General features: G+C 38.5%; 1 protein-coding gene across 4 annotated transcripts in view; it reads right to left on the minus strand.

Annotated features, from left to right (window-relative positions):
* The window catches only part of RASA2 (RAS p21 protein activator 2), a 111,341-nt gene that overhangs the window by 42,645 nt on the left and 42,165 nt on the right, over positions 1-26,531 (minus strand). For 3 of the 4 annotated variants that reach the window (XM_063114534.1, XM_063114533.1, XM_063114535.1), the window contains exons 5-9: positions 21,828-21,904; positions 6,721-6,804; positions 4,997-5,069; positions 1,440-1,516; positions 359-460 (exon numbers count right to left, since the gene is read on the minus strand). In XM_063114534.1, the coding sequence (XP_062970604.1) occupies positions 359-460; positions 1,440-1,516; positions 4,997-5,069; positions 6,721-6,804; positions 21,828-21,904 (413 nt within the window). The remainder of the gene's footprint in view (positions 1-358; positions 461-1,439; positions 1,517-4,996; positions 5,070-6,720; positions 6,805-21,827; positions 21,905-26,531) is intronic. The other variant, XM_063114536.1, reaches the window with a different exon arrangement.

The raw sequence follows: 26,531 nt of genomic DNA on the forward strand, positions 1-26,531 counted from the left end.
TCACATGGGCAACTCCTAAGTAATGTTTTAAATGTTTTCCATGTCCTCTTTAAGAGTTAAGATAGTGCTTTTGAAGAGAAAAATGTTCCTAGACAATTCAGTTCTTTTGTTGTTGTTGTACACTAACCAACTGAGCTATTGGGCCAGCCCAAATTCTTTTATCTTAGTAACACAGATCAAGTCATAAAACTATCAATATACTTATATTTCTGCAACAATGAATTAATGAACAAATCAATTAATGCTAATGACTTTTGGCTTCCTCCCTGGCAAACTTAAAATATGTTCATAATAAGCATTTATTTGCATATACACTGTATTAAAGAGTACTAAACTATGGCTTTAGTTGTCTTCTTACCAGGCTTGATGAGAGGAATCATTTCTTAACACGTTCACAGGAACCTTAATCTCACCTAGGAAAACATCTTGGACCAGGTTACCATTGTTCCACAAGTCGATCCTGAAAATGGAAACCTGGCTTTATTTTTTGCAAATGATGTTCTGCAAAAAATGTCTGAAAGAATGCATACTACCAAATAGCTTCAAATTACTTTGATCTATATTACAGCATTAATTTTACATGCTTAAAAGAAAAAGATGTTAGCATTGTCATATATCTCACTATCCAGACTAGGAAAGCAAAATACTACAGTAACTTTTATTTAAAAGTACGCAAAGTAACACATTTAAATAGTCTAAAAGAAGGCACTTAAGTTTCTTAGTTTGAAAGGCTAGGCTTTATTTTAACCTATAGCAATAACGACCACAGAGTTACTTTTTTGAATTTGAGAAATGAAACTGGCACAAGACTACAGTTTCTGTCTCCATTATAACCAATTTATAAGTAAAGATAGGTGATTTAGAAAAATGCATTACATGATCACTTCAAACACATAATTAATATACCCTTTAGATGAACACACTGTTAACACCACACCTACACATGCATTTATAAAACTTTCCCTTCCCAAACAGCATAGATATTTAAGACCTAGGAAACAGCACAAACTTCAAACACATGCACCTGTTGAATTATCTTCTTACCTCACTGAAATTTCTGTTAGACAGCAGATATGTTAAGAAGAACAAAAAAATTATTTCTAAATCGACTGAGGTGCAACTGCTTTTTCATCCATTATTCTATGATCCAGAAATTTAAGGAGCAATTAAATTTGGAAAAAATTAAAAATTAATATAATAGGATAGGTGAAAATTAGAGGTCATCTTTGTTTATAAAATAAAGATACCTTGTCTATTTCTACAAATAAATCAGATTTCAAAAAGATACTTTGAATTTAAATTAAATGCATGTTCCTCTAAGTTTCATCAACCAACTTGCTATAGAGAATTCTGTCAAGGTTGGTTCACCTTTTCAGTTAAATTTAGGATATTCATTTGGCACAGAAAAAAGCAATTCTGTAAAACACCTAGGCACATACCTAATTTCTAGCTTTTCAATGTCCTCCTCTTCTACCTGGAACTGGGACTTTCTGGTGTAACTACTGGATCTGGTTACCTGTAAACAAAATATTTTAATAAAAAAATTTTTTTAAATAATTTTTTCCTACATGAACTTACAAATGATCATCCCCCAAATATTCAATTGTAGATATAAACAGAGGAAAATGCCTAGGTAATACCTTACCCAAAAGTTGAACACAAAAACAACTGAAAGTAGCAGGAAGGTAATAAGGTGGTGTTAAAAAAAAAAAAAATCAAATCAAAAGAATCCTTGCCTCCATGCCATCCCTATCAACTCAATATACAGCAACATTAGTTTCTCTGGTTCAAAGGTAGTCTGTTAGTAACTCAAATAGTAAAAGTGTTCTATTTCAATGAAGCTGCACTTGCTGATAACTGTTCGAAGATTTTCACAACATTTCTCAAGATATCAATCATACCCACACTTCCTCCTCACATTTTTGCTGAAAATATCAAGGTCAATTACAAGAACTTTCTCAACTACTGTCCACCTGAACATGTCCACTCCCACACAGGCCTCTCTACTTGATGAGTTTTTCTCATCCTCTTCTCAACAAGAGGATGAGATGATCCAACTTTTCTAAGTCTACTCCACCCACACACGGTATGCAGTAAGCATGCAGTAAGAATTCAATCTATTTTAATTACAGCTTTCTTTGCCAGCTTGTTCACCTCATTCAAGTCTAAGAAAAATTCTCCCGTTAAATTATGGTCTTCCTTTCTCTTTCTTTTTTCAGACAAATTTCTTAAAACTGTAATCCATCCTTACAGTCTGCACTTCCTCACCACCCACTCACTATAGTACTATCTCCTCATAATCTGGCTTCCTCACAGATCACCCCTCCTACAATCTCTCTCATCATTACCAGATCTGATGATCAAGTCAGTTCACACCTTCCTTGACCTCTCTATCTCATCTAGTGGTCATACAACTACATCTCCTTTTCCCAAAACATTCTTTTCTTTGAGTTTAACCTAGGCACTACCCTGGCAACCTTCTGCTCTCTTTGTTTCTTCCTCAGGATCTACAAATATGAGTACTCTCCAAGGTTTTATCTTTTATTTTACTCTAAAAACTACTTGGAGCTACACACTGCTGTACAGTTTACAAAGTACTTTCACACCCATGATCTCCTTTGTTCATGAGAATGCTGCTCTAACATGGGCAGGGCTAGATATACCATCCTCACCTTAAAAATGAGGAAGCTTAAGAATAGAAATGAAGTGACATGTTCAAAGGTGAGTACTCAATAAGTGGCAGCACTGAGCTTCTTCCCTCTTCTCCTTTATTGTATACCTCTACTCCCTCGGCTTTCTTGACTCTGTAAATAAATCTTGAATCTTGATCTACAACCATCACCCATCTTCAAGTTTCAGAAATGAACTGCCTACTGGAGGGTTTTAGATGTCAGACCTCAAGCTCATTATTGCCCCACCTCAAACCACTTGTCTTTTCCTTCCTCCCAACTTTCCTATTTTTCCAGATTTGAAACCATGGGGGCAAAACTTGACCCCTCCCTTTCTCTTTTCTTCTATATTCAATTTATCTTGCCCTTTGCAGTATCTTTCTCATCTGTCCCTTCCTCTCTACTACTTTCTTAAAACAGACTCCCTCCCCCCTTTATTTTTTGGTGACTGGTTGGTACAGGGATCGAACCCTGGACCTTGGTGTTATCAGCACCATGCTCTAACCAGCTGAGCTAACTGGCCAGTCCCCTTCATTTTTTACACCTACACTACAGCAGTCTCTTGATCTTTGTGTTCTCTCCCTAAGCCACCTGGCCCACAGATCACAGTTAATTCTTTCCAAAACACTGCTTCAGTCTTATCACTTCCAGGCTCAAGAACATTCAATGGCTTAAATTTAAGCACCCCACCAAACGCTCAAGGCCTTTCATTAGCTGGCCCTACTCCATCTTTCTAATCTTAGTTCCCTTCATTTCCTTACACAAACCCAGTTGAGTCACTACTCACTGTTCTTTGGATATAACTTTCTGCTTTTGTCTCCGTGCCTCTGCTCAAAATATTTCTTCTCTCTAATACTCTATTCCCTCTCACTTAAGAAAATCCAGGCTTTCTTTAAGCCTTTCCTGACCACCTCAACTGGAGCAGAGCTAATTTGACTTCCCCAATATCTACTGTGTTTTACTGCTGTGGATGCATGTGTGTGCTTTGTGTCTCTTGCTCTAGCTAGAGGGTAGACACCGAACCTTACCTATCTTTATAATCAACTAAATACAGGACCCTCTGAATGAATGTTTCAAGGCCTAGCAGGTACACTTGGTACAGCAGGCAGGTCAGGCATTGACTATTTTATGGACCCCTGAGGCATTCTAGATTCCACCCCATCTGAGGTTTAAGGTAATGTGGAACTAATGGAGAGTGTGAGTTCCTTTAGACACAAGCCCTTTAAACTGCTGCCTTCTTTGTTTTCTCCAGGTTAGAGCTCTAAACAGACATTAATAAATGTAGAATAACTGCACCAAGTCCTTAGCCAGGGAGTAGAAAAGTTTCCCACTGATACATTTTCTTTTGTTTTCTTTATCCCTTGCTTCCACCCTCACAATTATTCCTACTTCATTTTTGGCATTTTCTTCATCCTGTGTTCCTTTATTAAAGTGCATGACTATAGGTAATGTCACTGTTTCCACTTTGAAATACCAAGAAAAGCATACACACAAAAGAAAAAGCACAGAATGTAACTCTTTTTTTCAAACCTTCCCAACATGCTAATATCAACTACAACATATTCCACTACTAGAACACAATCTTTTAGAGAGTTTATTTTTTTCTTGTAGTTTGCAAATAATATGAAAAAGGATTTTTTTTAAACAAATGCTCCAAAGTAAAGAACTCCAAAGCATTGTATTTGAAACAACTTCAAGGTAACTGAAAATCTCTATGAAAACAATCATGTGTCCATAGAGTGAATTGGGATAAAATGAACTTAATAAGCCTCTAATCATATAGTATTTTGTAGTCTCAAGAGATTCTTACATGCTTAGGGCCTTACAAAAACGCTGAGTTAGGTATGGCTGCTATTGCTTTTCTGTACAATATTATCCTTTAACAAGATAAGAAACTTGAGTCTCACATTTTGTGACTTGTTCAAAGTCAACTGGGACCAGAACTCAGATCTACCAAGTGATAATCACACTTACTTCACTAGTGATTCTAAAAAGGGACTGTGCAGAAAAGTTCCATGGCCACTTTGTCAGGTGGCGGGCTGGAGGGGTTGGGGGAGGGTGTGGAGGACGTCGTGATAGTGAGGATGACTGGGGAGTGGGTGTGGCCTAACCCCCCCCCAACTCCCAAATCAATCAGAACTCGGCCTTTATTTGTTTTATATATTGGTCCTCCATTGTATGACACCAAGATTCTACTACTTTCAGGAGAGAAATGCTTAGCTTCCTTCATTGATAAAATAATTACCATGGCCGTGGTTTGAAAAAAAATAAGCTAGCATTTGATATTAAATATTCAATGTTAACATTTATATAAAACAAAAAATTACCTCAAAATAAAAGATTTCATTAAACTGTGGATTGCTTGTTTTCTTCTTTACTTTTGTCTTCTTTTGGTCATTCCTGTTCCAATGTGGTAGAGTTTTACCTTGTAGAACTTAATAGCACACAATTATAAAACATGCTATTTCCAACCAGGGAGCCTGACCTCTGTTTAAATGTTAAGATGACTCAGGGAAAACTGTATTTTTAAATTTACTTGGGGGGAAAAATTTGAGATTCCCTACAAACTTAAATCAAAGAATACATAAGCTTTGTATATCTTATATCTGCCAAGATTGTATTATTATCTTTATGGCTATACTAGATTGACTGCCAAGCTGTCTTCAGGGGTTTTTAAAACACATTCTGTTATATAAGCAACTCAATACATGGTGAGAAGGAAGACAATGAGATTTAGAGTACCTTTATCTATGTTGAGAAATACCTGAGAAACATAGAAAGCATTCTTAACTCAGCTTACTTTTTGGGTTTCAGCTACAATAATGACTTTTTTAAAAAAACCTATTGTTTTTTAAATAATTATAGATTCGAGGTTATAGAGAAATATAGGGGGAAGTCCTGTGCCTTTACCCAGCCTCCCCTAATGTTAACACCTTACACAACTATGGTACAATAGCAAAACCAACAGTGACTTTTTAAAACACAAATTCATATGACAAACAGTTCCTAACTGTATGTTACTAAACAATTACACTAAAAAATTTGTCTGTCAGGTATATATTATTAAAAAAACAAAGAACAAAAACAGCTCCGCTAGGTTGAACATTTTTAACATGTAAAACTAAATCCTCTGACAGCATTTAATGTTATAGGATTGAGTATCTGCTTTTAAATTTAAAACCATCTATAATAATTGTTTGAGCACTCAATAAATACCCGGCACAGTACTAGGTACTTTATATAAATATATAAATACATTTTCCAAAATGACTTATTGGTGATTTACTAAAAAATTAGAATAATTAGAGATCTTGGGGTTGGGAAGAAGGGGCGTGTGTCTCTCTCTGTGTGTGTATGTATGTGTGCGTGTGTGTAGAGTGAATATTGTCCTTTTTGTTTCTTGATTCTAAACCTTCAAGTTGTAGACAAATTTCAGACTAGTCAGTCCCTTAAAGAAACCATAATAAAGTTATATACCAAAATATTTATCATAAATCATTTAATGATATGATGCACTTCATATCATGTTCTCTCTAGTACTTCAGTAGTTTCTATATAGCTTAAAATTCTCTCTGTTGAAAACAGATTTCATGATGCAAAAATGCAATTTTCAGTCCTGAGCTGCTTTCCAGATAAAAATATGGAATATTTTTATTCCATATGGAATAATATGGAATATGGTTATTCTAAGCTGGCATTTATTCAAACAGATTTTACCTGCATAAAATTTAGGACATTTGAAAGTAGGAATGTTGAAGAATAAAGGTCAAGTTTATGTTTTAAAGTACGTTTTAACAGTATAAAACTGAGGTTGTTCCCCATAGCCTAAAAGTCTGGAAGATCTGAAATGGCACCCATTTTCCCTCTGTAAAAACAGAACTTGGTTGTTTACAAGTGTATAATGGAACTCACGGAGTATTTTTCTTTTCAAGCATTGATTACTTGGTGTTATAAACACCTATTTAGCATTTGCTCTTAGAACCTTAATTTTCTAATTCTTAAATCAAACTTTAAAACTTTAAGAACCTAACAATAATTCAATAAACATTACCTAGAAGGGCCTACTAGAGAAACTGTTGCGTAAGGGTCACAGCTTTGTCCATTTACGAGAGGCAACCCATGGCATGCTTTGATGCTAAGGCAGAAAAAAAGAGATTGAACATATTAGATTCAGGTTAAACAATAAGAAATATTATCTTTAAATACAAAGTAATATATTCAAAGGGTTCAAAATTGTCTTCCACGTGTCTGTAGTTGTATGCCTATATACCACCTACCCTCAAAATATGTATGTATGCATTTATTTATTTATGCTATATTTTCGAAATAGGACTGAACAGGAAAGTCACAAGCAGTACTGCAACTACCAAATAGTATTTAACACATTTCCTCCTGCTAAAGACCCAACAAGGTACATTTTGTGGTTTGATAATACATCAAAACTGCTGTGGCTTCTAAAAAGGAAAAGAAAGAGGTGCAAACCTTCAATGAGACACTACAAACCAAGTGGGCTCTATGGCATCACATCCTCTGTTAAGCATGAATGACAAGGAAACAACTGTGGTTTCCACTTAAAATCTGATTCATAAATATAGAGCAAGCCTCACTTAATTCTAAAGGCTTCTATTCTGATTCTTAGTAACAGCGCCTGCATCATTCTGTAGAAAATGTTTTAGACCAGAAAAACCAAGATCATCTAATCCACTCCATGGATTACAGTCATTGATATTTACAGAGAACACAGAATCTGATTTAATGATTTGTTCCTCAAATATTCTCATGAAACATATTTTTCTCAAAATTTCTCAAGTTCATGAATTTAGTTTAATGTCTAACGGTCTGCATTTTGTAATGTCTAAGAGAAACCCATGAGTGTTGCTGAAAAGTATTCTTTGTTGAAAGATGTAGGCTGTTGAACAACATGTTTATTTCTCTTCATAAAACGCAGATCACCAATCTTTTTTTTTTTTTTTTGGCGGATGGCAGGTAAGGGGATCTGAACCCTTGACCTTGTTATAATGCCACACTCTAACCAACTGAGCTAACTGGCCAGCCCCATATGTAGGTGAAGTGCAAATGAGTGTTGCTGAATAAAGAGAGAAATGATAATCATTTCTATTAAACTGGGCATCAAAAATCAAACTTAAAAAATTTCTGAAACTAACCAAAGAAAGCACAGGCCTAGATAATAATTCTGGTTTTCAATGTTGGGCTCAGGTACAGTCAAATTTTCCCACTGTACATTCTGTTGGAAACTTACACTTCTCAGGCTAAACCTCAAAATGATACTTGATTTCTATACAGCATTTGCAGTTTACTACGCATTTTCACAAAATACACCTAACCCTCACAACTGTCTTTTAGGAGAGTATTATCACACCATTTTAAAGAACAAAGTAAGGCTCAAAGAGGTTATGTGAGAAAGTAACAAAGTAAGGCTCAAAGAGGTATAACACAACTTCTAAGAAGTGGGCCAAGACTCAACTTCTGCTTTCTTAATTGTTCCTAAAGTCAAGCACCCTCCTACATTCCCACTGTGCTTGAAAATATTGTATTACTCTCCTTGTGATACAAAATTTCTCTCATAAAAACACTAATTATGAGAAACCTTAATTATAGGAATCCAATTTACTATAATCTTATGAGAAAAACTGAGAAAAATGCAGTATAGTATATAAAGATTTCCATAAGAATATCCACAAACCAAAACAATGAGGCCTATAAACCAAAAGTATGGACCTAAAAAAATCATAGAAAGTAATCTTAATTTTCAAATATAAGACAGTTAAAAATTGGGTTTTCTGCCATACTTAAGTAATATTATTAAATACAGGTTATTTTATTAGCTACATATATTTTGAAATATTATTTTCTTAATTACCTAGGAGACCACTGTTCTCATAATGTGTAAATCAAACAACTTCACATCATAAACTATGGACGAGCAGAAAACAAATGTTCAAAATAGCCTTAGTAAGCTGAGTTATCTTATATTTGTTTATATGTGACATATAAAGCATTTACATTAATACATTATCTAGAACTTATAAAGGAAGATAAATTTAGTATAAACTTGTTTATAATACAGACTGATCTGAATATTTTCCTTGGATTTTTTTTTTTTAATTAAAAGACAAATGTTAACTTCTATGTCCAGCCAGGATGAAGTAACAGGGACTGCATTTGCTCTCTACCCAAAACAACTAAAAAAGTGGACAAAATCAGCAGCATGTGACAGTGATACCCAAGAGAGGAATAAACAAAGCAAGCCCTACAATTGCCCCACCTTACCGCTAGATGATCTCCCTGAGAAGAGGAGACAAAGCTGTCAGTGGGGGAGTCAAAATGGCTAGAGTTCCCAGATCAGAGTACTGAGGGGAAGAAAGCTGCAGAGGGAAAGAGAAACTTACAGGGAGCTACAGGAATCCCCACTGAGTTTTCAGCTGAGTGCTGATAAGGAATGTACATGAGGAAACTACCTGAGGCTGGGGAAAGGAAAGTTGGAAAAGAGCAGAGGGAATAATTCCCAAAGCCCACATGTGACTAGCAAGAGGTCCCACCCACCAAAATAGAAAATCTGCCTCAGTAGCAGGAAAATATAAACTCTAGAGTAAAGGTTGCTCTCATTCTCTTACAAAGCTTAAAAGCAAACCAAAGAGGATCCAAGTAACTTAACTGAGTACTGAATAAAGCTGAAGTATATTCATAGGAATACAAAAATACCTAGCAACTTCATGATGTCTGGTATCGAACAGAAAATAATCAGGAATGCAAAGGACCAAGAAAATATGACCCATAATGAAAAGAAAAATCAATAGAAACAGAACCAGAAATGACACAGAGCATTTAAAAAAGTTATTATAACTATATTTCATATCTTCTGTAGAACTGAAAGTTAGAGATTGAAAACACAAGATCTGACATGAAAAATACATTGAGTGACATTAAACATTTGCTAAGACTGTGGGGAGGAGCTAGACATGAGAATGCTCAGTTTTAAATGTGTTAAGTTTGCAATGTTGTGAGACATCAAAGTGAACATGAGTTTGGAACTGAGAAGATAGATGTGGGTTGAATGCACAATGTATAATTAAAAGAACTTTTTATTTTTAAAAAATTTCAGCCTTTCAAAAAAGTTATAATATATGGAGTTTCTGTATATCCATTACCCAATGACAACATTTTGTGTAACCATAGTAAAATTATCAAAATCAGGAAACTAACACTGATATAATGTTAGTTAATAAATATTAACTAATCTATAGACCTTACTCAAATTTCACCAATGTCCTTTTCTAGTCCAGGATGCAATGCAGGATCCCACACTGCATTTAGTTGTCATGTCTTCTTAGTCTCCTCTGTCCTGAGACAGTTCCATAGTTTTCCATTTTTGTCCCATGATCCTTGGCCAGTTATTTTGTAGCATATTTCTTTTTTTAAAAAAATTTATACTTAAATTAAAATTTTAATTTAGTATTTTTGTCATAAATGTGTGTGTATGTGCGTTTGGCTGTTCGCATTATTCATACTGCTTGGGATCATCAGTATCTGGTAATGCCATTGCTGAGATTATTTGACTGTGAGTCCTGATTACAGTCCACAGACTCGAGTATAAGGGTTGTTCACTATCTGCCTTCACATATATTGAGCTGGAGCTGACATAATTTTTTTGACATAAGAGCTGCTTGCTGGTAAAATGGGACAGACACCTGCACCATGAATTCTGTTTTGGCTGCCGTAGCTCCCCATTCCTGCCAGACAGGCTGTTTCCAGTGTGAGAGCAGTGGGGTATGCGCTCCCCACTCCTGGGGGTGTGACGGGCTGTGAGGGTGGCTCAGGTGAACCTCAGCATTGCAGCAAGCATTTCGAGAAGAATCTGACCTGCCACAAACAGGTTACACACAATTGGATAATTCTTTAGAAATGCTGAGCTGGGCCTTAAATGACAAGGCAACTTTTGCCAGCAATCTCATTCAGGGGTCAGATGATATTGAGAGTGTAAATGTACTAAAAGATTGTAAATATACAATTTGGAAATGGGATAGGTTTCTAGTCTTTCATTTGGATTATGTTATGCTCAAGAAAGAAACAAAACATTTATTGGTAGGTATAAGTGGGGGGGTCTCTGTGTGGCTGATGGTTAGATGAGAACTTTTGCTTTGTGGCACACTCTGCATTCAAACCTTCTACCCTTTACACCCCAGTATTAAACTCTCTTCTTTTTGACTGAGTGCAAGTGGGAGCTGGTAAGTAGGTCTACTGCAGGCACTGTTGGCAATTATTTCAGTTACAGCTGCCACAGCCACCACAGGATGTGCAGTGTCTGAGTGGCTCCTTTTTTCAGTTGTTGTGGCTCCTTGCTCCTATGTGAGTCCACAGGAACCCAGTTAGTGGTCTTGCTGGCCTGAGGGTCACCAATGCCCTCTTCTCCCTTGCCACCTCCAAGCAACTTCATAGGAAGAGCACACCTGCGGCTTCTGCCAGCTCTTATTCCGTGTGCTCAGAAGGGCCAGCCTTGAAGCCGAGATTCAAAATAGTAGGAGCAGTCCTTTCTTTCTCTCATTGTGGCTTCTCCTGCCTTCATGCACTCTGTAGGTCTCTCCTCTTCCCCTGAGCTCTAGCGGCCCCACCTTGAATGTCATTGCTTTTTAATAGTTGTAAATTGGTTGGCTGTGGGAGAACATGATGCTGGGGGCTGTCTATTCCACCATCTTGACTAGAAGCCCTTTCTGTAGCATATTTCTTAATCTGAGTTTGTCTGATGTTTGCTCTTGATTACAATGAGGTTATGTATCTTGGTGTCCTTCTCAATACATCATATCAGGAGGTACCGGATGTCTCATTACCGGTGATATTTACTTTGGCCACTAAGTTAAGGTGGTATCTATCAGATATCTTGTGGGGAGATTCTTTGAGATTATGCAAACATGCTGTTTGTCATCATACTTGTGCTCATTTATTTAGCATCCACAGGTGATTTGTCCCTGCACCCAATTGTGGTGTTTACCAATGCTGATTTTTGATTTCCATCATTCCTCCTACTATATTCATTAATTAGAATTCTACTATAAGGAAAAGCAGTCCTTTCTCCCCTGTGTATTTATTTATTTAATTGTTTGTTTATATCAGTACTGGCTCATGAATACTTATTTTATTATATAGGTTTTAATCCATTATTATCATGATTTATTTTGAGACTCAAATTGTCCCAGATTTGGTCAACTGGAATTTCTTCAAGTTGGTTTCAATGTCCTTTCTACATTCCCCCATCATTTTTTGAGCACTTCCTTTCTTTCTGATGCCACAAGATGCTCGAGGCTCATCTTCTATTTTCTTTGCCCCAGCTCTTGGTTATAAGACTACACTCTAACCAACTAAGCTAACTGGCCAGCCTCCGGGTTCTTTTCATTGGAGCTGCACTGTCTAATACTACAACCATTAGCCACATGCAAGTATTTAAATTTAAATTAATAAAAATTAAAGAAAATAAAAATTTAGTTGTTTCGTCAAACTAGCCATAGTTCAAGTTTTCATGGCTAGTGACTACTGTATTGGACAGTGAAGATATAAAACATTATCTTTATCACAGAAAGATCTGCTGGGCAGTGCTGACTGGAGAGTGGTATTTAGAAACCAAGATACGGGTGTTAAGTATGCTCACTGCTACTGGTGTGATGTTGCTTCTAGGCATTCTTGAAGAACAGAGCTAGCACGCATGTGTGAGACAAGCACACACCCACATACACCCCCTACCCCCCCACACACCCTACATCTACTAGACAATTTTTGAGAATTCTGCCTTCCAAGGAGAGCAGAAAGTTGGGGGTCGGAAGTGGGTGGGTGGAGATGAGGTCTGGGGAGGCAAGCCTTTTAGTATGTGAGATTCTAGAACATATTCATATGTTAGTGAGAACCAACTAGAGGACAGTGTAAAGCTGATGAAACAGGAGAAAAAAGGCATAACTGAAGGAGCAAAGTCCTTGAGTAGGGGAAACAGAATCCAGAGCTTAGATGGGAGAATTCATTCTCAACAAAAGGGACACCTCCTCTACTATAACATAAGGATAAGAAAATGAATGCAAATACAGGTTTTCAGATTTTGATTCAGAAAGACGTAACCAATTTATAGTCTGTGGTGATGGAGAATCTCATAAGTATATCAGTCAAGCACAGCAAAGCTCCAGGGCAAATGTAAATGCCCATGTGAGGTCTATGATGATGAATTTAAAGTGAAATCAGTCTGTGCAATTTCTCCAGCAATATTCAGGTGCAGACTGAATGCAAAGGAAGTGGTCCCATTCATTCATATTAGGGTTTTTCCAGGTAAATAAGAGGGATGAAGAAAAGAGCAGAGGAGTTTAGGGAACCTGCAAGAAAATGATCAGAGAGACAAATCATGGAAAAAGACACAGATGGAAGTGAAAATAGGAGTGGGTAAGGACATAGTGAAGATCAATGGATGGGATTCTTACCGAAGTTCAGTCTTGCAATGGGTACCTTCCAGGTCTGGAGGCTAATAGCATACTAAGATATGAATCTCTCCACACATTACCTCCCCAAACCAAAAGTTCAGCAAAGAGGGCAAAGAGAACCACACATAAAGCCATGCCTTCAGTATTACTAAAAAAAGAGAATATATAACTTCAAAATACCTGTAAAGTTGAGAAATCAACAATAAATTTCACAAAGCTACTACTGGAGCTCAGTTACTGCATGTCAGTGAGTATGGATAACAGAGGCTTAAGAAACTGTGAAAAAGAGAAGGAAGAAAAGAATACAGACCAGCATGTGTTCATATAAAGACCTGTTTGTAAACATTTACAGCAGCTTTTTTTATAAAAGCCCCAAACTGGAGATAATCCAAATATCTATGAACTGGTAAATGGATGAACAAATTCTATACAATGGAATACTACTTATGACTACAAAGAAATGAACTGGTTTCCAGTTCTAAGACAAGATGAAGTAGATGCATGCCCATTATTCCCCACACTAAGTACAGCTAAAAACCCTGGACATTATATATATATATATTAGACATCAGAAAACTCTGAAAGGTGAAGAGAAGAAGGCAAACCAATTAGAGACCTCAGGACCCAAGGAAAGACATAGCACTAAATTGCCTGGGCTTTCCTTTTATTTAATATATACCAGACTGAGTACTAGAGAAGCCAGCAACGTAGAAACACCAGTAGGCACAGACAAAAAAAACGCCCTAATAAAAGCCAGTTCTCTGTAGCCAAAGAACAAGGAAATTGGCAGCCTAGCAAGACAGAAACATTTTTAAGACAGTATCCACCTACTCCAAAACAAAAACAAAAACAAAAACACACCACGAATAAAACTGTGTCTCCACTCCTATCCCCATCAACAAAGGCCAAAGGTTGGAGGGAGAGCTAGATTTCTACCTTTGACAGGCTGTAACAATTGAGTACATTCCCTCCCCTCATGGTTTCAGTAGAGACCACCTGAGGAACCTGGGTTTCTACCCTCCCTCCGCTGCCTCCCCCCAGCAACGATGAGGCACTTCTACCCCTTAGTGTCAGTGTGGTGTCAGAGAAGGCTGAATAGGAAGCCAGGTCTTTTACCACCTTCTAGGGGTAACTAACCCCTCCCAACCATGGTGTCAGTGAAGGCCACACAGGGAAAGTAATGAGGCACTTCTCCCCCATTAAAGTCAGAGTGGTCTCCACAGGACTAGTGGGAAGACTGAACTCCCACTCAGTAGTAACAAGGAACTCTTCTCAGCCCTCTCCCTCAGGTGTCAATGAAGGCTGAGTCAGGAACCTGAACTTCTATCCCCACCTGACATTAAATGAGCAGGCATTCCCCTTCCACTACCAGCATACATCAGAGGAGGCTGGTTAAAACAGGAGATTTAAATAAGATCCAGAGTCTCATAATACCCAAAGTGTCCAGGATATAACTGAAACACTCATCATTCCAAGAACTAGAAAAACATCACCCTAAATGAGAAAAGACAATTAATGGATGCCAACACTAACATGACATGGATGATGGAATTATATGACAAGATTTGAAAGCAGCCATTATAAAAATGATTCAATGAGGAAATTACAAATATGCTTGAAACAAATGAAAAAAATAGAAAGTCTCAGCAAAATAACAGAAAGTCCCACCAAAGAAATAAAAGATATAAAAAAGAACCAAATATAAATTTCAGAACTTAAAAATACAACAAAAACTCAATAGATGTGCTCAACAGAAGCATGGAGAGAACAGAGAAAAGAATCAGAGAACTTGAAGAATGAACAACAGAAGTTACCCAATAAGAAAAGAGGGAAAATAGACTGGGGGAAAAAACCCCAAAAAACAGAGCCTCAGGCATCTGTAGGACTATAACAAAAGATCTAACCTTTGTGCCACTAAAGTTATGGAAGGAGAGGAGAAAGATGGGGGGCGGATAACATATTAGAAGAAGTAATGGTCAAAAATTCCTCAAGTTTGGCAAAAGACATAAATGTACATATTCAAGAAGCTGAGCAAATCCAAAACAGGACAAATCCAAAGAAATCCATGATACATCTTAGTCAAACTAAAACAGATAGAAAACTAAAGGCAAAGAAAAAAATATTGAAAGCAGCCAGAGAGAAATGGTGTATTACCTATAAGGGAAAAATAATTTGGATGACAGATTTCTCATCAGAAACCATAGAGGCCAGACGGAAGTGGTACGTTTTTCAAGTGTGCAAAGAAAATAAATCTCAACTCAGAATTCTATGTCTAGTATAAATATCATTAAGGAATGAAAAGGAAATCAACACATTCTGAGATGAAGGAAAACTAATAAAATATATCACCAGTAGACCTATCCTAAAAGAACAATATGAGTAAATTCTCTAAACATAAAGATAATGATAAAAAAAAAAAAAAAGTAATCTTAAAAGATCAGAAAGAAAAAAAGAACATGGAAAGAGAAAAAATATGGATATGTACGTACAATAGATTTATACTTTCCTTCTCCTCTTAACCTTTCTAATTGTGTCAGATGGCTGAAGCAAAAATTATAACATTGTTTGATGTGGTTCTTAATGTATATAGAAGAAATATTTAAGACAAAGTATATTACAAAGGGAAGAAGGTAAAAGGATTTAAAAGAAGACAAGGTGCCTATACTTTAACTGGTAAAATGCTGATACCAGTAGATTATGATGTTATGCATGTATAATGTAAAGCAACCACTAAAAAAATGACCATAAAGGGGTAGCACAAGGGAGATCGTTATGGTGACAGAACAGTTCTGTATCTTGATTGTGGTAGTGGTTACACAATCTACACATGTGATAAGCTTATATATAACTACAAGAGCACTTCAAAAAGTTCATGGAAAGATCCATATTATCTTTAATTCTATTTTTCAGTGAAGTACCCTTGTATTGTACCAATATAAATCTCCTAGTTTTTAATACTGTGCTGTAGTTACGTGAGAGGTAACCACTGAGTGAAACCGAGTGAAGGGTACACATAACCGCTCTGTGTATCTATCTTTACAACTTCCTGTAAATCTATAATTATCTGAAAAAAATTTGAACAAAAATCAAGGTGCCAAAGTTCAAATCCAGGCACCTCTATTTCCTTTTTGAACTTAGGCTTATTTAATCCACCTGTAGTTCCGTTTTGTCACCTGTAAAATGAGGCTACCAAGTTATGAAAACAAACAATAATATATTTTAAAAAGGGAATGAATTCTTGATGTATGCAACAATGTGAATGAATCACACAAGCATTATGGTAAATGAAAGAAGCCAGACATAAAAGTCTACATATTATACGATTCTATTCAAATGACAGTTTAGAAAGGCAAAAACCCTAAAGCCAGAAATGAGATCATGGTTGACTGGAGCTTAGCTTGGTGAGAGGGGACCGAACCACAACTCTGAGTAATGCCTTTTGGTATGGCTTTGACTTTTGAAATCATGTTATTATTCTACATATTAAAAACAAACAAACAAGCAATAAAATGGGGAGAGAAAACCTCAAATTGAATGCAAGCAAAATAAACCAACCCAGGGATCCAACCAAGATGGCGGAATAGATGGTCCCCAGCCTCACTCTCTCCCACAAATCAACCAAATTTACAACTATAAAAATGTAACATCAGCCAAGCTGGGGCCGCTGGAGCTCAGGGGAAGAGGAGGAGAGACCTACGGAGTTCATGAAGGTGGGAGAAACTACGATGAGAGAAAGAAAAAGCTGCTCTGAGCGTTTCGGGCCGCGGCTGCTTTAAGGCTCAAGCTGATGAGCGCAAGGAGCAGAAGCCAGCAGAAGCTGCAGCTGTGCCCTTCAGATGGAGATACTTGGAAGCAGCAGGAGAGAAGAGGGCCTTGGTGGCCCCCAGGACAGCAAGACCACTAATAGGATTCATGTGGACCCACGCAGGAGCGAGGAGCCAGAACAACTGCAAAAAGGGAGCCGTTCAGAGGCCGGTGAGTCATCACAAGGGACCAGCTCAGGGCGCATCCCATGGGAAGTGTTTGCAGCATGGGCGGTGGGGGAGACAGGCCCACCAGGGAATACTGGGACACAGCAAGAACAGCTGATCTGCTCCCCAGTCAGCACAGGACCACTCAGAGGAGACTGGTCAGGAATGCAAAATTGCATGGGGTGCAGTTGGATGAAAAAACTCAGGACCAGATCAGAGATTCTACAGAACACAGACCCACCGGGTCTCTGGAGAGCCAGAAGTACCTATAAGATCAACCATTAAACCCTGAGCAGCACAAAAAGCCTTCCCTAGGGAAAGAGCAGCAAAGCAGCAATTTAAACAACCACACACTCAAGTACTGGTTCCCACAGGAAGTTCCCCCCATTAGAAGCAAAAAACAAAAAATTAGTTCTGGCCCAGGCACCCCACCAGCACCTTGGGGCTAGCCTGGGAACCCGAGGTTTGGATATGGGGACGGACCCCACTCCCACTTCCAGGCACACTGAGCCAGTGCCTTGGGGCCCACCCAGAGACCTGGGGTAGGGAGTCAAGGACCAGACCTCTCTCCCACAACCAGGCACACTGAGCCAGCACTTCAGGGCCCGCCTGGGGAACTGAGGCATAGAGAAGAGGTCTGGACCTCTCTCCCACTAGCAGGCAAACTGAGCCAGTACCTTGGGGCCCACCCAGGGACCCGGGGCAAGGAGAAGGAGAATGGTCCTCTCTCCCACAACCAGGCAAACCGTGCCAGTGCTTCAGGGCCCACCTGGGGACCTGAGGTACGGATAAGGTGACTGGATCCCCCTCTCACAACCAGGCACAACATGCCAGCACCTTGGAGCCCACCCAGGGACCCGAGGCAAGGAGAAGGGGACCGGACCTCTCTCTCACAACTAGGCACACTGAGCCAGTGCCTTGGGGCCCACCCAGGGACCCGGGGTATGGAGTCGGACACCGGACCTCTCTCCCACAACAAGGCACAACATGCCAGCAACTTGGAGCCCACCCGGGGCAAGGAGAAGGGCAATGGTCCTCTCTCCCACAAACAGTCACACGTGCCAGTGCTTCAGGGCCTGCCCGGGGACCCAAGGCATAGAGAAGGGGACTGGACCCCCCTCCCACAACCAGGCACACCACGTCAGCACTTTGGGGCGTGCCCAGGGACCCAAGGCAAGGAGAAGGGGAATAGACCTATCTCCCACAACCAGGCACACTGAGCCAGAGCTTCAGGGCCAACCTGAGGACCTGAGGCATGGAGAAGGGGACTGGACCTCTCTCCCACAACCAGGCACAGCATGCCAGCACCTTGGGCCCCACCCAGGGACCCAGGGACCCAGGACATGGAAAAGGGGACCAGACCTCTCTCCCACAGCCAGGCACACTGAGCCAGTGCTTCAGGGCCAACCTGAGGACCTGAGGCATGGAGAAGGGGACTGGACCTCTCTCCCACAACCAGGCACAGCATGCCAGCACCTTGGGCCCCACCCAGGGACCCAGGGACCTGAAGTATGGAGAAGGGGACCAGACCACCCTCCCACAACCAGGCACAACATGCCAGTACCTCAGAGACCACCCAGGGACCCAAGGCATGGAGGAGGGGACTGGACCTCCCTCCCACAACCAGGCACACCATGCCAGCACCTTGGGGCCCACCCAGGGACCTGGGGCAAGGTGAAGGGGAACAGACCTCTCTCCCACAACCAGGCACACCATGCCAGAACTTCAGGGCCCCCCTGGGAACCCAAGGCATGGAGAAGGGGACTGGACCCCCCCTCCCACAACCAGGCACACTGAGCCAGCACTTCAGGGCCCGCCTGGGGAACCGAGGTGTGGAGAGGGGGACCGGATCTCTCTCCCATAACCAGGCACACTGAGCCAGTGCCTTGGGGCCCACCCAGGGACCCGGGGCAAGGAGAAGGGGAATGGTCCTCTCTCCCACAACCAGGCATACTGTGCCAGTGCTTCAGGGTCCACCTGGGGACCTGAGGCATGGATAAGGGGACTGGATCCCCCTCCCACAACGAGGCACAACATCCCAGCACCTTGGAGCCCACCCAGGGACCCAAGGCAAGGAGAAGGGGAATGGACCTTTCTCCCACAATCATGCACAGCATGCCAGCACCTTGGGCCCCACCCAGGGACCCAGGCATGGAGAAGGGGACTGGACCACCCTCCCACAACCAGACACACTGAGCGAGCACCTTGGGACCCACCCAGGGTATGGAGTTGGGGATCGGACCACCCTCCACAACTAGGTACAACATGCCAGCACACAACTAGGTACAACATGCCAGCACCTCGGAACCCACCCCGTAACCCGGGGCATGGAGAAAGGGACCAGACCACCCTCTCACAACCAGGTACACCAAGCCAGTGCCTCAGGTCCCACCCAGTGACCTGAAGTATGGAGCCAGGGACTGGATCCTCCTCCCACAGCAGGCACAAAACGCCAGCACCTTGGGGCCCACCTGGGTACCCGAGGTATGGAGAAGGGGACTGGACCTCTCTCCCACAACCAGGCACAGCACGCCAGCACCTTGGGTCCCACCCAGAGACCTGGGGCATGGAGAAGAGGACCAGACCGCCCTCCTTCACACAGGCACACCGCGCCAGCACTTTGGGGCCCCATCCAGGGACCTGGGACATGAAGAATAGGACTAGACCCCTCTCCCATAACTAGGCACATGGTGCCAATGCCTTGGGGCCTACCCAGGGACCTGAGGCATGGAGAAGGGGACCAAACACACCCCACAACCAGGCATACCGCCAGTGCCAAGGAGCATACCAAAAATAGCACCTCCATGTGGGTGGCCCACCACAGCCACCACAATAACCATGGCTGCTGCAAAAGTGGCTAGATGCCACAGCTACCACACAGAGGGTCTGCCAACCACTGGAGTGCATTCACACAAGAAGAGTCACCAGCAGAGACAAAGAAAAGAAGAAGATGTCTCTTTCCACAAAACCCATTTCAGAGTGACAGAAGAAGCATCTGCTCTATGATAATATTGGGGGACCTGATCACATCTCTCAGCATTGGACAGATCATCTAGGCAACAAATTAACAGAGTAACCATTATTCTTTCAGAAGGAGAGAAGTAATCTAGGGCAATTAGAGGGGGGAGGGAGAGGGAATGGGGGAAGGGGAGAGATTGGAAAAGGGGCATAAAGAATAATTATGATTTGTAACAATATATATACTAGTAATATTGATTTAATCAACACATCTCAATGTTCAACCCCCAAAATATGTATAATTGATTTTGATTCAATAAATAAAATTAAAAAAAAACAAACAACCCAACTAACTATATTTTAAATGACTATTATAACCAAACTGAAGTAGGGGAGGGAATAGTAGGAGATGGCCTAACACAAGTACTTTCACTGTACGCTCTCAGTCTAGAGGGAAAAAAACTGCAACCAAATATCTTAAACTATTTTTAGTAGATAAACCAAACTGAGGAACACTCAAAAACTAACTAGACCATATTCTTCAAAAATGTCAATACCATGAAAGACAAAGAAAAGCTAAAAACTATTCCAGGCTAAAAGAGATTAAAAAGACATGTGAACGAAACATAATACATGATCTTGAAATAGATCCTTTCTTGGAAGGAAAAAAAACGCCATAAAGAACATAATTGGAATAGTTGACAAAAGTAGAATATAATAATTGTAGATTAAAGTATCAGCATATAACTATAGATTAGATATAAGTATTGTAACAATGTTAAATTTACTGAGTTTGGTTACTTTACTGGAGTTTAGAGAATATCCTTCTTCTTAGGAAATAAACACTGATATATATTAAGGGATAAAGGGTCCTAATGTATGCAACTTTCTTTCAAAGAGTTTAGAAAAAAATAACTAAATAAATAATGCTATGTATAGTATTTTATATATATATATATATATATATAGAGAGAGAGAGAGAGAGAGAGAGAGAGAGAGAGAGAATGCCTCATCTAGGGTTTTCACAATTAGGAGAATAAGTTAAAGTCTGGAGCAGAAATAAAGAGAGTAACATCTACTCTACACTCTGGCCCTAAAGAATGTGGTGTATATGACAGAAAAACAGCATCTGACTGAGAAGGCTGGAGAAATAACCCAGTACCTCAAGGGATATTCATATAACAGCTAAGGCAAAGACAGACAAAATATCTTGAAGTTTGTTGATAACACAGAATAAGGGGTTTGGAAGGGAGGGAAGAAGTAGAAAATTGGGCTAGAACAGAAGATTTCTAGAATAGTTGTCTGGAGATAGAAAATGATCTGAGAATGGAAGAGGTGGGAAACAATACTGACAATCTCAGTGTGAGCATTTAGTTCTAGCCCCACGGTCTCTAAAGCTCTGTTCTGTGTATGAGATTTTCTAGAGGACCTCCTCTAGGAAGTCTTTCCAACACTCCACTGTCAGGTAGTTAGATACCCTTATCTGTGATCCTATAATACTCTAATGCTTATATATCTCATTAAACGCACATTCAGTAAATATTGGTTGAATAAATTAATGACTCACCATAAGCTGAGTAGACTAGATATGAGAAAAAAAAAAAATTGTAAATCAACTTAATAAAGAAATAATATAGTAGAGTTTCATTTCTGAAAAAAGTTTCTGAAGTATTTAAAATAAGGAGTTGGCCTAAGACCCAAAGAATTCAAAGTGGAGAGTTATTTCTAGTTGATTTTTGTAAAAGAAACATACTTACTGTACAACAAGCTGCTGGCACACAGTTCCATTCTCTGTTATCAGTTCATTCAGTTTTAATTCAAGGTGAACTTTACCCTATAATGACCAAAAAATTATAAACTGAGTAGTCTTATCTTACTGAGAAAATATTAATTAAAGGTATGTACTTTTTCAAAAGGTACCCAAAATATTTAATTATCCACTGACCACTAGCATGTGGCTTTGCCCACACTAAATACTTGTTAAATGACTAATAACAAACAACATAAATCAAAGTTCTGAAAAATAAGACAAAAATGCTAATATCAAACATTGTACTTAAATATATGAATTTTATGCCCAGTTCAAGAAATATTTATTTACCTCAATTATCATAGATTAAAAATAAACACTTATGGGCCGACCCCGTGGCGCACTCGGGAGAGTGAGGCGCTGGGAGTGTAGCAGCGCTCCCGCTGCGGGTTCGGATCCTATATAGGGATGGCCGGTGCGCTCACTGGCTGAGCGCCGTGTGGCCGGTCACAAAAACGACAAAAAAATAAATAAATAAACACTTATGTTTTAGGAATATGTGAAATGAAATTAAATGATAAAATGTAGGATGCTTGTTCCAGAAAAGATAAACCAGCAATAAGAACAAAGGCAGTAGAAGACAGAGAAATCACATAATTCTAAAACAATAAAACTAAAACTAAGTTAAAGCCAGTAAAACTCAATCTATCAATATTTACTTTTATCAAAAAATAAAGATTTATGGAATATCTATTATGCTTTAGGAGGCATTGTGGGAATGGGTAGGAATCCAGAGATGTCTAAGGCACTGTCACTGTTTATAAGAAGCTTACAATCTAGCTGGGGAGACAATAAACAAAAGATAACAAGATTTATAGTATCTTTTTTTTTTTTTTGACCGATAAGGGGATCACAACCCTCAGCACGGTGTGGTCTGCACCACGCTCAGCCAGTGAGTGCACCGGCCATCCCTATATAGGATCTGAACCCGCGGCCTCAGCGCTACCAGTGCCCCACTCTCCTGAGTGAGCCACAGGGCTGGCCCTGTATTATCTTTTAATTCTAGTTTTCCATGAACTTTTTGAAGTACCCTCATATATGGCCAAGAGCATTGATGGAAAGACAGGATACCAAAATAACAGAAGTCCTTTCTTAAAGGTCCATTAATAGATGAATTTTTAAAAATTAAGGAATTCAAACTATAAACTTCTTGAGAAACAAAAGCTTAACAGTATAATCTAGAGCTTGACATTTCTACCCTGCCACTGGTGATGAGCAATTCTAAACTCGTTAAGAATCAATGCTCGATTACGTCCACCCAGCTGACAAGACAAATTCCTATGGTGCCAAGTGGAGTTTTCAGGAGTGTGATGTCTAGGGGCTGATGACATGAGTGATTTCATCAGAGGTAAGAAAGTTAGTTATCTAGTCACTACGTCTCTTTGCAACAACCCTTTTCACAGATTCTTTCACAGAAACCTAACCTGAATCACCCACCATTTTACGGGGAATTGACATAAAAGAATGAATCTGAGATACACCAGCTACAAAGCTCAGGGTTAGATGGATAGTAAGTGATGAACAATAAATACTGATGGATCCTAACAAAAGTTTGCACAAGAAAGCTAAGCTCTAAAGCAACAAAGGCATCAGTAGTAGTAAACTTAGCAGTTAGGTGGAGCTGGACCAAATTAAACAGATCTTCCACTAAGAATCTGGGTACAAATATTTACAAAAGCATATATAATTTATAAGCTAGGTCTTTTGTTATCACTGCATTTAATGTTTACAACCTCTACTATTCAAGAGTGCCCTTGAAGGTCCATAATATGTAGTAATTTATAATATTACTCAATTAGAATTTGTTTTTTTTCTATCATGCCAGCATGTGTGTGTTACTAGGCTAGCAAGGGAGTCTAGGTAATGGCACAGACATCCGCATCTCAAAGCAGTATTAATATTTTAACATGTATGCACTTTGTGGGAGAAACTGCTAACAACTTGTCTCAGGAAATGTCTAGGATCTACTCTATTTCTAAAACAATAAAAACCATTAAAATAGAGTAGAAAAAAGAATAATCATTTTATTCACAACTAAAATCATAGTACTGTATCAAGGTTAGCCTAGAAATAAAAAGATATTTAACGGGATTCTACCAGGAATCATTATCATTGAGTTAGAGCCTACCAAATATGTTCTTTACTCCCACTGACTGGTAAACAGAACATTCCTTGGATATTAGTCAACAATAACATAATTGTGTATTAACACGATCAAGAAAAGTGTAGGGAAAGAACAAGCAGACGCAAGACACAGACTATTAGGGTGGAACACTAAAATTAAAGGGCATTATGAGTTAAATTAAGGAAATTATAATCTCTAAACGGTAAAACATTACCTCATTGTATACTTTGACATAGAAATATGTACATAATACTTAGTAAAAGAAACAAGTTACAAAATTGGGTTTATAATATAATGTTAATTTGTAAAAAAAAAAAAAAAAAGGTGTATATGTATATACGTATGTATGTACAGTATTACTACAAGACCATCTATTGAAATAATGATAGAAGTTACCTTTCATTATTTGGATTTCAGAAGATTCTCTTTTCTTTTTTGCTCTAGATTTTCAAAGTTTATACTACCAATCTAGATTTTCAAAGTTTTGCTATTCTTTTTTCTTCTTTTTCTTGGCAACTGGCCAGCACGGGAATCCAAAAACCCTTGACCGTGGTGTTAAAAATGGATGCTCTAACCAACTGAGCTAACCAGCCAGCCCCTATTTTCAAAGTTTCTACTACTACTGTGTTACTTTTTAGTAAAGGAAAAATGAACAAAACCTTTAAATTATTTAAAGATGTTTTTTAGTGTAAGAAATACAAATCTGTAAACATTTTAGAAAAATTATCTAGTTTTCCTATTTTCACACAAACGTTTACTTTTACTTATTATTGTTATCATTTTATAGATTTGAAAAAAATCTTTTTCTTTTTTTTTTGGAGGGGCAGTTATGAGTCTAGCAAAATATGATATTTCTAAGCCTCACTTGAGGCCAGGGATAGTGGCTAAGGATAGTTATACAATGCAGTTCTGGCCAATGAGATGCAAACAGAAGCTGCCAATGAGGCATCATAAATCCCTGGAGGAAAAAAAAATTCAGAATCTCAAATTATCTCCAACATATTTCATATTTCAATGTCCAGCATTTCATCAAAAATTACTGAACATGTCAGAAGACCAAAAACTGAGAGAATAAAAAAATGACAAAAGTAGATTTATAGGAAATGCAGATATTAAAATTAAGTGGCAGAGTTTAAAATAGCTATTAAAAACTTTTTAAAAAATAATATCCACAATGATGCACAGAGAGATAAAGAGACATATGTGAAATATGAGACATAGTGAACTAGTCTATTATTCATGTCACTGGAATCCCGGCAGAGAAGAGAATAAACAGGACAGGAAAAAAAGTTGATGAAGAATAATTGCTTGGAATTTTCCAAAACTGATAAAAGACATAAATCCACAGATTCAAGAACTCCTAGGAACACACAAGTAAGATAAATATAAAGTAAACCACACCTAGGCACAGCATGGTAAAATCGCTGAAAACAGAAGATAAAGAAAAAATCCTAAAAGTAACCAGAGAAAACAGAGACATTAGCTACAAAGAAGCAACAATAAGATTCTGACAAGGAACTATGTTTAATGATAAACATGCAACATGATTTGGTCCACAACTGCTTTCTTATTATTCAGTCTCCTAAAGGAGGGCCAATGACAATATACTTTTCATATATGTCAGAAAATGTTGAAAGATCAGATATCTGGCACTGTATTGCATACTTTTAGTTAAAAATAAACCAAATTCTTGGAAGGCATTACTCTATATGAATTTCACAGCACTGATTACATTAGGTTGATACATGGAGTTATGATACCATGTTACTTTGTACTAAGCAACATTTCTGGGAACTAACTTTATTGTGGAACTGTCTGAAGGTTTAGTATTTTACAGGCTAACTTTTTAATTAATTTTACACAGATATATCTGTGATGATTTCAATTTTATATTATGTATGTTCTTGGTACCATATAAAAGATACCATGTAAATTTCTGCATATGTTTGAAAAACTCAGATGAATAAAGATATTTGGACAAAACACAATGCACACACTTAAAATCCTCAGAAGTCTAAACATTTTTTTCTTTTTACCATAAAACACTATATTTTAACCACCATTTCCACACAAAAACCTCAGTATGTTTCAATTGATCAAAAAAAAATTTTACGTGTGGAAAAAAAACCCAACTTCTAAATTTCTGACAGATGTTTTTATATATAGAAATTACCTCTGTTAATTATTTTTGACACAACTCCCTGCCAGAAGAAAAACAAAATAAAGGTTTTATTTAATACCTCTTATGGTAATGGCAATTCTTTAGGAAGAGATTTGTTTTTCTACTTAAAAAAGTATTTAATATGATCTAGAATGGTTCATTCATTTGTTGTGTATACAAATTTACAAATAAAGTTTTTAAAAAAATCAATCTGCAACAATAAATGTTTTTACACTCATTATGTTTTAATCAGGAATGTTAAAAAAGGTGTATGTATTATTAGTCATAATTATTGCATTTCTTTTTAAATGCTTGTTTAAACAGGTAAGGCAGAGGACATATTTTTAAAAAACTATAAAACAATC

The sequence above is a fragment of the Cynocephalus volans genome, chromosome 11, assembly GCF_027409185.1.
Source record: "Cynocephalus volans isolate mCynVol1 chromosome 11, mCynVol1.pri, whole genome shotgun sequence".
NCBI lineage: Eukaryota > Metazoa > Chordata > Mammalia > Dermoptera > Cynocephalidae > Cynocephalus > Cynocephalus volans.